Source organism: Lytechinus pictus, chromosome 17 (assembly GCF_037042905.1).
Source record: "Lytechinus pictus isolate F3 Inbred chromosome 17, Lp3.0, whole genome shotgun sequence".
Lineage (NCBI taxonomy): Eukaryota > Metazoa > Echinodermata > Echinoidea > Temnopleuroida > Toxopneustidae > Lytechinus > Lytechinus pictus.
The window spans coordinates 25,341,338-25,354,397 of record NC_087261.1 but is presented as its reverse complement, the minus strand read 5'-3'; the positions used below and the strand labels follow the sequence as shown (position 1 = coordinate 25,354,397).

General features: G+C 37.2%; 1 protein-coding gene across 1 annotated transcript; it reads left to right on the top strand.

Moving 5' to 3' along the window:
- Window positions 1–267: 267 nt before the first annotated feature.
- On the top strand, window positions 268–12,414 carry LOC129280819 (homeobox-containing protein 1-like). Its single transcript, XM_054916825.2, has 7 exons — window positions 268–458; window positions 3,056–3,477; window positions 4,723–4,925; window positions 6,476–6,757; window positions 7,250–7,345; window positions 10,249–10,359; window positions 11,077–12,414. The coding sequence occupies exons 2-7, from the start codon at window positions 3,062–3,064 to the stop codon at window positions 11,259–11,261; spliced, it is 1,293 nt and encodes a 430-aa protein (XP_054772800.1). The 5' UTR covers window positions 268–458; window positions 3,056–3,061; the 3' UTR covers window positions 11,262–12,414.
- Window positions 12,415–13,060: the final 646 nt, after the last annotated feature.

Sequence of the window (13,060 nt, the reverse complement as noted above, 5' to 3'; positions counted from 1 at the left end):
CAAAAAACAGGGTGAAATACAGATCGAATTGGTAACTAAAAATATAAGTATCGAAGATTTCGATTTGAAATATTTCAGTTGGCCTCCCGGGGCTTAACCTCAACAATTTCGAATCCAAACGTTAGACTATATAGCCTCATGAAAATGTGGCTTAAAACGCCTGCAAAACACTCCGTAGCAGCCGCTTTTTTAGGGAATGCCCGCATACATAACCTTTGACAGAACAGCGCGTTTAGCTAAGCCGTCATTAACATAATCCATGTTTACAAACCGCTGGTTGGCTGGCTGGTAAACGCGTAAACGAGTTACCATCTTCGACAATCAAGGGGGACTCGAGACGTTTAACCCAGGAAAATAATTCATTTGGACCAGTTTGCGTCTTGCCAGTAGAAATATTAACGATGTTACAAGGCTGAGGAAGTTCAGGGATATTTTCTTCAGGATTTAAACGTCTTGTCGTGAGTAAAGGAAGGTTTTGTCGGACCCTTTTCGCTATAACCTCTTTGTTCAACTAGCTCGACGCAGTAGTAACGTATCGGGTCAACTATATTGTATTGTACATGCAGGCTCCGCGCTTGTGTGCAAGAGCGATTTCTACAAGCTAGTTGCAGAAATTGAAGCATAGTGCGCCGGATCTTGAACGCAAGATCGCATAAAATACGTAAATTTCTAAGAAAATGGATTACGCATTTTCTAGATGACGGTCCGGTCTCACTGTTCTCATTTTTTTTTCTTGAAAGCGACATTTGTTCCCCGTTGTTTTACGTGATTTTAAGGGTGTGGCTTTTCCAATATGGCAATGAAATCATATCATTTTTTATGATTTTCTTTGGGTGCCATTTTGTATGCATATTGCACGCCCGTATACACAATGCCGCAATGCAAAGCGAACATACAGTAATGCACATTGTGTGTGTGTGCATATATGTTTACAGCGCGCCACTCTGCACAAAAAAGTTTTGGAGTCACAGATATTTAAAAAGAACAAACATATTTAAAAAATATATTTTGATAACTGTACCAGTGATGATTAATAATTGTAATTAAAAGTGTATTGTTTGGTCCATACAAAAAGTTTAGCTTGCAGATTTGAAGTTTCCTATTTTGTTGATATTATTTTGTGAGTATGGGGAATATATATATGTTCCATATCTTTTTATCAGCTAGGGTAATAGGTACAATGTTACTTTATGCAATTGAGTCACTTCTGATATCGTATGTGTAGTTATAAAAAAGAATGGGTGTTCTTTTACTCTTTATATATTCTATTTTGATCTGCTGGCATGAATGACATTCTGGTGTTGTATATATGAAGAAGAATATATCATTTTGATATTTGTTTTTAAGTCTGACTTTAGACTTCATCAAGTTTGTAAAAAAGAAAAAATTGACTATTTTTCTTTCTTTCTTTGTTTCTTTCTTTCTTCCTTCCTTCCTTCTTTCGTTCATTCTTTTTTTTTCTTTCTTTCTTTCTTTTAATCTTTCAATTTTCTTTCTTTCTTTCTTTTTTCTATTTTTCTTTTTCTTTAATTTCTTTCTTTCGTTCTTTCTTTCTTTTTTCGTTCGTTCGTTTGTTCTTTCTTTCTTTCTTTCTTTTTCTATTTTTTCTTTCTTTCTTTTTCTATTTTTCTTTCTTTCTATTTTTCTTTCTTTCTTCCTTTCTTCCTATCTATCTATCTATCTATCTATCTATCTATCTATCTATCTGTCAGTCTATTTATCTATCCATCAATTTCTATGCTTGTGGCTTAAAAAATATTTCCAGATTTCATTCCATCCATCAATTTTACCAGATTTATTTTGCAATTATTAAATGATTTAAGGACGTTCCACAGTTATGTTTGTGCGCATTATGATGTGCGCATATTTTACACTCTGCGCGCTGACGTCACAATGGATGAACAGGTGATTAATTAGCTGTGGGTATGAACTGATTTTTCTCATCATCTGCACTCTAACTGCAGATCCGATGCGTTAGTTTATGAAGCTAAAAAACTTTAATTATTCCATGGACCATTTAAAAAAACATCTCTACAATTTTAAAATACTTTACTCTGCAGTGCTGCCAAAAATCACGAATATAACCCCGAGTTTGAATAAATGGTAGAGTGGTTTTGATTTTTTCTTCTCATAGATACAAAGCATTTGGCGCATTTTTGGTGTTTTAAAAAGCACATTTGCTCTAATGAAAATGCTGATAGTTTGAAAACAAGCACATGAAGCCCTATTTTTTAATGTTTGCACCTCTTAGGTATACCTTCCTCTACAACTTTGCAAATTTTGGTGAAAATGACATGGATTTTGAATAAAGTGCAGCATTTATTGTACTTTTGTAGTTTGTTATTGAAATTTCACTTTTTTGAGATTGGGTTTTTGTTATGTTTTACGCCATTTTTAAGAACTGACAGTGCTGTTAGACTTAAAATTGCAAACAAATAGCACTATAAATAGATTCTCCATTCTAACGATACACTTATTAACTCTCTTGCGAAATTTGATGACCTTTTCATGTATTTTGACTGAGTAATAGAGGTTTAAACTCATTGTAGTGATCTTGCGAGGTCTAAAAATGCCAAATTCTTTTGAATGCGCAATCCGTAAGAACATTCATTCGGGTGAACTTTGAAGCTCCATAGCAAAAAATCAAGCACATGGACCTATGTTAATTTTTGCATATTTCGAATATTCAGGTTCTAAAGTATCTATGTGCAAAGTTTTGTGAAAATGACATGGATTTCATTTTAACTGTGGAACGTCCTTAAATGATAAAAAAGGGGCTTTTTATTACCTGTATTTCAACCCCCTTTTTCACTGTTTCTGCTAATTAAATTGTTCAGGACTTGCCATTTTGGAACTCTATCCACAAGTGAAGTATAGTGTTTATTCTTGGTTTCTGTCTCCCTTAAGAAATAATTGCTGTTTTATCATAAACCTGTGCAGATTATACATAAATGTACCAATTTAAGTTGATGTTACTTTGTTTATTGATTTTTCCCAATGATGAATAATGTTGATGATCTTGTATTTCATTTTGTTTTATTTCATTTTTTTCCAGATAACAATGTCTGAGCCTCGATACACCATCGAGCAGATAGAACTCCTGCGACGTCTCGTCCGCACCGGACTAACCAAAGATGAAATCATCCACGCTTGTGACACCATGGCGAAGATGGATTCCGAGTTGGGACCCCTCCCATCCAGAATGGATCAGCCCATCGTCAGCTCTGCTGCCTCTCCACCAATCAGCAGCTACCACGCCCCACAGCAGCTGACAGTGACGAACAGGAACTCGTCGTTGGACACCACAAGTGGGTTGGGCCAGGAGCCGGCATCTCCTGGAAACAGGACCTCCCTGGTGACCCTCCTCTCCAATGCAGGACATGGATTCCAGGAGAACGGGGATGGTATAGATGGAGTCAGAGGAGGCAGTGGTGATGAATTCCATGTTACCAACGAGGAAGTGGAAGCTCTCTTTAGGTAGGAGTAGGCCTACATCTCAGCCCTGTTTCTTGAATTTTTTTATAATATACCATTTACAAATTTTTAATAATCTATGATTGAATTTTCATGGTCAAACAAATTGCAGGATTTCAGTAGCCCGTACAGTGGCTACCAACTTATGAAAAGGACAATGTTATCTCATTACTCAACCCATGATATTGCAATGGCTTTTTCTTGCCATAGATGTGCTGTGACTGTCATAGAAATCATGAAGGAAGTTTACTGTGATACAACTACAGTTACTCCCTATACAAGTTTTATTTTCATGTAACTAATATCAGCAGGGCCTGAACTGTTGTTTTTATAGGTGAAAAAAATGGATACTGATACATCTTTCGAACCTTTATTCTGCTGAATCAATAAGAGAGAAAAACATGAAGAAGAGCAAAATTAGTAATAGAAACAGATTGTAATAAGGGAAATTTTAATTGCCTGTATTTATGTTTTCGGGATAATTGGTTAACAGAGGACAAGAGGTATTACATTCAAACAACATCAAAACATCCAGAGAACTGGTGGCAGCGGTGGGATCGAAAAAGCTTAAAACCCAGATTTGATCCCTGACTAAACAAGGCTTTTAGACCACACTTCTATGGAATGCTGAGTTTCATCACTTTCTTCAATATTTATTAAAAAAAACAAAACAAACTTATTAAATAATTTAGATTTTATTATATTCTCTTATCACATTCTTTACATTTTGAAACAAATTTGATTGTTTGAAAAAACATCTTCCTGCATGATTAAATTTTTTTTCCCTTATGAATTCTAAAAGTGGCAAAGGGCACCAAGTAAAAGTGTGGTCTAATTTAGTGTAGGATTAATTAAAGCACTGCTTTTTAATAGAACATTATGACCATGAGGTGTAAGGATTGTATCTCTGCTGCCCAGTGCCCATACAGCTTTGGGACATATGTCAAGATTTTTTACTATGTCCTGCACTCTGAAAATTGATCTACATTACACCTTCTTCTCAAAATGCTTCTTTTTTTGGTTGTGTTTAGTTTTTTTTGTGTAGGTCGAAATTACAGGTACAGGCAACTTTGCCCAAGTCAAATATTTTGGGGACACTGAAACATAACTAATTCTTGAGAGCTTTGATTTGAATGCTGCAGAAGTGCTACAGAAGAACATTGTCTAGTCTGATAGATTACTTCAATGTACTTCATTATGTGACTTATGGAAGGTTGAATTATGCGGATTTTACTTGAATTCATGCAGGAAAGGTCATATGAACGTGAAAGAAGATATCAAGGACTTCCTGACCCGCAATCGTCTCTCCCAGAACCTCATATCCCATTCTACCGGTATCAGTCAAAGCTACATCTCTCAGTTCCTTCTCCATGGTTACGTGATGCGGAGGAGCACCCAGGCCATCCTGTATCGCTGGTATCTTGCCAAAAGAAGAGAGCTTGAAGTCCTAGGTAATATTTGTTATTATGGAATCATAATAATAGCTGGATTATTGAAAGCACAGCTTCCATTTCCCGTGTTTAGCTTGAGTTTTCACTATATCAGCAGTGCTCTTCATTTTCACTATTTTCTTCGGTCTTTTTTCACTGTTGCGAAAATGTTTTTCTGCTCTACAGCACCATCTTCCGAATATATATGTGGGATGGAGGCTATGGAAAACACATGTAGCAATATCACTCTTTCTCCAACGGGTTAATTCTAATATGTACCAGGTACCCATTCACCTCACATGGGTTGAGTGCAGCACAGTGTGGATACATTTAAACATATCTTGGCTGGAATTGAACCCACTACCCTCTCTTTGAAAGATGAAAGTCAGACAGGTTTATCTGAACTAATGTGCATATATCTTAATGAAAATGTAAATGCATGGGTACCTGGTAGGAATTACTTCCTTGAAATGCATGTGTGCTGAAAGGAATTACGGCTGTCAAGCTAAAACCGGGGTAATAATATCCATGTCCTTTGGAAGTGCAGATACGTTTAATCATACGTCTATGATCATAATGTGATATGTGTTAAATAAGAACTGTTTACTATTATTATTATTATTAGTAGTAGTAGTAGTAGGAGTAGTAGTAGTAGTATAGGGGGAGTGTTTCATAAATTTTGAAATACTGATTCAGTACTATATCCAAGGTTTGAGCTCTGGGTCATATCTTCTGGATATTGGATTTTGGTAGTTTGTCCCCTTCACATTAATAATCATATATCTGATTGCTAAAACTGACTTTACTCCATTAGACCATATTGAAGAAGTAAGATGAAATCCAACATTCCTTTTTTTTAAAAGTGTGTTAAAGCATTTTCGATCCCACTGCTGCCACCATTTCTCTGCCTTCTTTGCTGATGTCTAATTGAGTACTTACAGTCAGTACTGAATTAGTTTTTAAGTTCTTCATGTGGCTAAATTGCAGGCAAATCATATCTGATCACTAAAACTTACTACATGCCACAAGGTCCGGGGTTCAAATCCCACCGCAGCACTAGCGTCCTTTGGCAAGGCGTTTATCTACATTTGCCACTCTCGACCCAGGTGTAGTAAATATGTACCTGGTAGGAAGGAATTCCTTGAATGCTTGATGCGCCCGATCAGGGTAGCCGTGCTTAAGCCGGGGTAATAGTATGCAGCGCTTAGAAACATTAAGCGCTATATATAAATGTTGCATATTATTATTATTACATGTAAGTTACCCCATTAGACCATATTGGAGAAGTAAGATGAAACTCAGCATTCAAAGAGTGTTCTAAAATTCTTGTTTAATCAGGGCTTATTCCTAGCTTTAAGTATTTTCGATCCCACTGCTGCCACCATTTCTATGCCTTCTTTGCTGATGTCTAATTGGGTACTTACAGTCAGTACTGAATTAGTTTTTTTGTTCTTCATGTGGCTAGAGTGCAGGCAAATGCCACAAGACTTAGTTGTCTCATTTTGGGAAGTTTCATTGAGTGATTTGACTTCATGTGAATTTTGTTCTCATTCTTTCATTTCCATTTGTAGGTGTCATTAACAGTACACCAGAACAAGACAACTCTGCTTCCTCCCCGCACATCAGCCAGCATCGAGTCCGCCCTCTGCAGCCGCGTTACGCCCCATACCAGACTCCGACCCAGTCCACGGGCAACAACTCCGCTGCGAATACGGGCAAGCGGCGGGAGAGGTTCGTCTGGAAGGACAACTGCCTGAAGGTCCTGGAGGCGTACTTCAAGAAGAACCCGTACCCCAACGACATGGAACGTATCAGACTGTCTGATGCGTGTAATGCTATGCAAGAAGCTTCAGGTGAGAGTCAAAGTGATTAGACCAAGTGGGTTGAAAATGAAACCAAACAGACAGTATGCAAGTGGGTGTAGGCCAAGTTGTGTCGGTGAAAGAACACCCTTAACACCACACTTTTGTGCTTTGCATGCATGCAAAAACGCCCTAAGCAGCACGCAAGAGTGCATTGTGTAAGGGTGTTTCTGCACCGATGCAGTGCGCAAAGATATTTTGCTATGGGCGTTCTTGAACCAACATTATGAAGTGGCATATTTACCTATTATTCTGCCTTATTTTGACATAAATGGGTTATCCTAACTTTAAGTTAGGTTGTTTTTTTAAAAAACATTTCTAAAGACACTCAATATAAATGGAGAATAGATTCCCAGAATCCTACTATAAGCTGTGACAAAAAGTGGCCAGTATTTTATTGTGAGGTACCTTAGTGGTCATCTTGTTTCTCACAATATTTAATTTTTAAAGCTCTTTTGACCGAATTATTTTCATTTTATCCAGGTAACGATATTCCTGAACACAGCAGAGTCAATCCGAGCAAAGTTTACAACTGGTTTGCCAATAGAAGGAAAGACGCTAATCGTAAGAAGAGAATGGGTAAGTGTAAACACCAGCATCTAATAACCTGTCTAACAGGCGTAAATACATGATCTCATGCAATTCATGGGGGGTGGGGATGTGACAGTAGTTTGTCCCCCTGAGCAATAGGTTCACTGCCTGAATTCACGCAATTGGACCATCTACATCTTATTTTGGAAACAGATAGTTATTCATAAAGTTTGTTTGTATAATTTTCATTCAGGCATTATAGGCAACCCCCCCTTTACGTTGTAGGTAAGTGATTTTTTTTCTATCTTTGTTATTGAAGTTTTTGTATAATTATTATGTTATTGGGTCAGCTAATCACAAGGCTTGTTCCTTTTTTGCTGTCCCTCTCATATTCAATCCAATGTTTATTTCTATTTCTTGTTGTTTTTTTATTTTGTGAATACGATACTTTGTATAGATTTTTATGAGCAAATGAATTGAAATTGAAACAATGTACTTTTCATATTTGTGGGTATTGTCATTGATATTGATATGTCAATTTCAATTTATTTGCTCATAAAAAATACATAGAATACATTACAAACATATATCATAAATCTACATATATACAAAGAATTAAATTCACGAGAACAACAATAAAGTATATATTCATTGGCGTTAATCCGTGACGTCATATTATTCAAGTGGGGGGGGGGGGGATGACTCAATAGATCATTCCCCCTGAACAACAGATCTACCGCTTGGACTTACATCAGTGTATACAATGGGTGATTTCAAGTACGGTGTTGAAATCTGGTGTTGGTGTTGTGACAACACCAACACCAGCCACAACACCGTACTTGAAATCAGGCTGGTGTTGGGATTGACCTCGGAAAATATGACGTATTTCCGGCAGTTCGTGTTGAATGTCGTCTGCTGAACCCAGCACTGCGGCTGGTGTTGACGATCTACGTGCAATTTCCCCATTCACCAACACCAACCGCCAGGGATTGGGAAAATCATGATTTCAAGTTCGGTGTTGGTGTTGGCAATCTCAAGCTCGTGAACGGGCGGCGAACACGATGAAACATCCCCGTAAAATTAGCTTTTACAGTTAAGATGAGTACAAATCATTTGAGCTGTATATATTTTGATGAAGAATAATGTTCACTCTTTTGAATTCTTGAATTAATTAAAACATTGGTATTCTGTACGATGAGAATTTAATGCATTTCTCTCCGATTTCATTTTCGTCGTTGAGACTTCTCGCGTGAAGTTGAGATGATTTAGCAGCGCAGCGCAGAGGCGTGACGTCATGTGTTTTCGATATAGCAATCGGTATTATTCCTCTGAACCCAGCTCGGTTCAGCTGCCTTTTTACGCTCTCAACACCAACACCAACCCCGAACACCGAACTTGAAATCACCCAATGAGTGATTTCAAGTCCGGTGTTGGCCTTGGTGTTGATGTTGAAATTTGGATTGCTTCCCCTAGCTCCGAAACTTATTCAGAGTTTGTAAAACTGATCCAGATCTCATTATTGACATCTCAACAACTAGTGCTTGACTTTTTCGGGACCATCTTCATTTTATTTTTGGTGTTATAATTGTGTAAAAATTGACCAAACACCAACACCAAAAGGTCAGCACTGAACTTGAAATCAGCCATTGGATTAAGTATGAGAGGGACAGCAAGAGAGGAACTTGCCTAATAACTGACCCTGTTTAAACTAGGTTGTCATAGTCTAAAAAGTCTAACAAAAAAGTCTGATGCTCTAGCTTTGTGTGTTAGCGTGCCTCACCACTGTATTCAGTGTAGGTGTGAATTCAATTGGAAAACACTCTGTCCATCGGAAAGGACGCATATATTGGTTCCGTGTATAGGAGAGTCACAACCTATGCATGTTAAAACCAATACGCTATTCATCAAAGAGTAGGGTGATCACCCGGTGTATTGCACCTGCCAGTCCCAGCAAAATTTAGGTCAAGAAGAAGGTCATCAAATTACCAATTAGTGAAATTGTCAGTTTGGAAATACATGTAGCCATGTATATAATAAGCTTCTTTTACTGCTGATGATTAGATGACTTAATACTGTGAAACCTGTATATAAAGCCTACCCAAGGGAGACTTGGAGAAGAGATGCAATCTTTGTGAGCAGGTGGTCCTTTTGGAAAGATTCATATATACTATTAATATATATTTCATGTGGAAAATTTTCAAAGGGAATTACAAATTATGGTCCTTGCATACAGGTGGTCTTTCTATAGCAATACTGAAGTATGAAGTCATCAGTTTTTCTTTGTTTGTGGAAATTCAATTCAATTCAATTTTCGAGCATTTTTCGATGTCCTATTTTAGTAGAGCACAATGAAATACTTCCACAAAAATGGTGGGAACCAGGGAATGGGGGCCCCAAGAAATGACATTGTGAATCCATTTTTAGCTAATCAATGTATGTTAGCTTGGTTCTAAATGTTATGAACCAGGCCAATAATGATACAGTGGAGATAATTGTGTATTCATGAGTTCATATTTTTGGTCCCCCTACTTTTATATTTTATAATGATTCCACCAGATTTGGATCGTAGGAGTTCTTCATCAAGTCCCACCAAAGTATGATATAAAAAGCGCCAAAATGCAAAAAAAAAAGTTTTCTGTGATGTCATCACTAAGCTGCCCAACTTTGGCAAAAAAAGCAAGTGACACATCAGTCAAATTTCAGTTATTGTTGTTTCTTAAGCACCCTTTGTATGTTGCACGTTCAGGCAAAATTTGGGGGAGAAATGATCATTCTTTGGAAAGATATTGAAGAAAATGTACTGTCAAATTGCATTGATGCCTATCTAAATGACGAACACACATTGCTCATCTACAACAAATGATACTTTTGTAACTTGCTTGCTTTTGCCAAAGTACGGCAGTATAATGGTACTCGATACACTTAGTCTCTTTATTCCTTATTGTTTACAGCTGGAGAAACAATAATTACAAGAAATGTCTCTCACGATGATGACTCCATGCCTGAAGTGGATTATATCGATGGCTCAAGCGCTGATCTGACAAATGATGGTGACATGACAGGTTAGAAATTTTATGATACATCTATCAGATGTGGATCCAGGATTTTTGTGGAAGGGGGGTTATAATAATAATAATAGTCCGCTTTTATATAGCGCTTAATATATCGGAACGACGTGTCTAAGCGTTTAACGGATATATTATTACCCCGGTCATCGGATTCAATTAGTCATTCCCGCACACAATGTATGCACATCTTCCACTCCCTGGGGAATATTCCAGTCAGTTGCCAGTACTGGACAAGCTACAATGACTTTCACATCTTACCGGGTACCCATTTAGCACCTGGGTCGAGAGTGGCAAAGTGTGAATTAACGCCTTGCCAAAGGACGCTAGACCGCAGTGGGATTTGAACACACGACCCTCTGTTCACAAGGCGAGAGTCAGAACCACTACACCACGGCCCTCCACGCCATTTTCTCAAATATATTGACAAGCCACTCCCCAAGAAGGGTCATCACTGAAGAAAAAAGGTGTTGGGCCTCCAGTAAAGTCTTACAAGCAAAAACAAAAAACTCATGAGACATTTTTGCAAAGTGCGCTGCTTGAATTTACGACATTGCTGTTTTATTTCTTAATGTACATGAAGCGAAAAAATTTATCATAAGCAGTATGTAGACTCCTGAACAAAAGTCATAATGAATTGCGAACAGAAGTTGAATGAAAAATTGCAAGGTGAAAAAAATTCAACATGAAATTTTCTTATGTAATTTTTGACAGGTGAGCTTGAAGATGATCCCAACAATGGCAGTATGATGGATCACATGGGGGGCGATGACTCCCACCAGGATCCCGCAGAGGTCGCGACCCAGCTGGTAGAAGTCAACAACTCCATCATGACCCTCATGAAGGCGGTGGAAGAGAGGACGGATGACCCTCAGGTCAAGACCGAAGCCGATACGTGATGGTGTTTGAAGTCAAAATTTGAGGCTGCTGTGCGTGATTTCAATAAGGAGCTAGTGTTTAATGTGTTGGCACCTTCTTGGTGCAGTGTCAGATTAGGTGTTGTTGAGTTGTGAGTACCATCTGTCATAGCCCAGTGTCAGAGTGGGTGTTACCATTGGTGTTACTATTAATATTACCATTGGTGTTATTTTGATAATACTTCTGGTGCTGCAATTGATGTTACCTTTGGTATTACCATTGGTGTTTCAATTAGTGTAACCTTTGGTGTACTTATTGAAGATATTGTTGTTTACCCTTTGTGTAGTCATTGGTGCTACTTCTGATGTTACATGAACCATTGAGGTGCTTGCACCATCTTGGTGCAGTGTCGGCACAAGCGGTAATGACCATTGCTTTTTGGCTTCTTGACCGCACTAGCACTGGTTGTATGATTACGACACCTTTGGAACGTCAACACTGTACAATCCTGAACACTAAGTATTCTTATGTGAGAGAGTTTTTAACAAATGATATTGCTGAAGTATGTGAGTGACAATAATTTAATATTTATAACTGTATTATCTGTGTATGAAATTAAAGAGGTCATACTTAAAAAAAATATATTTATTTGTAAGATAAGAAGGTCATTCTTGACAATCAAACCCAAATCAATTAATATGCTGTTTTGGATTAATATCCTCAGTGTATTACCTTGCCTGGCATATATCCATGAAGAGACCTACCGACTTGGTGTTAAGTACTAATTTGGGTTAAATATATTCATCATTTTAAAGGAGAATGAAACCTTTGGAACAATTAGGCTTGTGTCGAAACAGAAAAATCAAAGAATAAGAACAAAGAAAGTTTGAGAAAAATCAAACAAATATTAGAAGGTTATGAGCATTTGAATATTGCAATCACTAATGCTATGGAGATCCTCCCATTGGCAATGCGACAAGGATGTGTGATGTCACATGTGAACAACTTTCCCTTTGATGGACTATAAAATACCCCCAAAATGTTTCTTTTTGCTTTTTCTTATGGTGATACAAATTCTTTGTCCATTATGTATTTAAAAAAAAATCTATTTTACATGCCCTCCTATAGAAAGAACACATGATCTACTGATAGATGTGATAAAAGAGGCATTTTAAGTGAAATATATACTAAAGTAATGGGGAGAGTTGTTCACAAGTGACATCACACATCTTTGTCGCATTGCCAATGTGAAGATCTCCATAGCATTAGTGATCGCAATATTCAAATGCTCATAGCATTTTCATTATTTGTCCAATTTTCCTCAAACTTTCGTTGGTCTGTTTCTTTGATTTTTTGTTTTCACATAAGCTATCTTCTTCCAAAGGTTTCATTCTCCTTTAATGATAATTATCAAATGTCCCATTATGCAGATTCTGGTTGGCAACTGAATCAGTTTCGCTGGAAGAATGATTGTCTGCAAACTGGCGCAGCTTAACAAAGTGTATGATGAAATGAGTGTTAGATATTGACAGATAACTTATGTTAATTCAATAAAAACATAACAAAGTGTATGATGAAATGAGTGTTAGATATTGACAGATAACTTATGTTAATTCAATAAAAACATAACAAAGTGTATGATGAAATGAGTGTTAGATATTGACAGATAACTTTTGTTAATTCAATAAAAACATAACAAAGTGTATGATGAAATGAGTGTTAGATATTGACAGATCACTTATGTTAATTCAATAAAAACATGGGTAACTTTGAAATACATTTGTGGGTGCTAGATGCTAGATGAAGATTCAATCAATCACAGGCAGTTTTATCAGAGAAA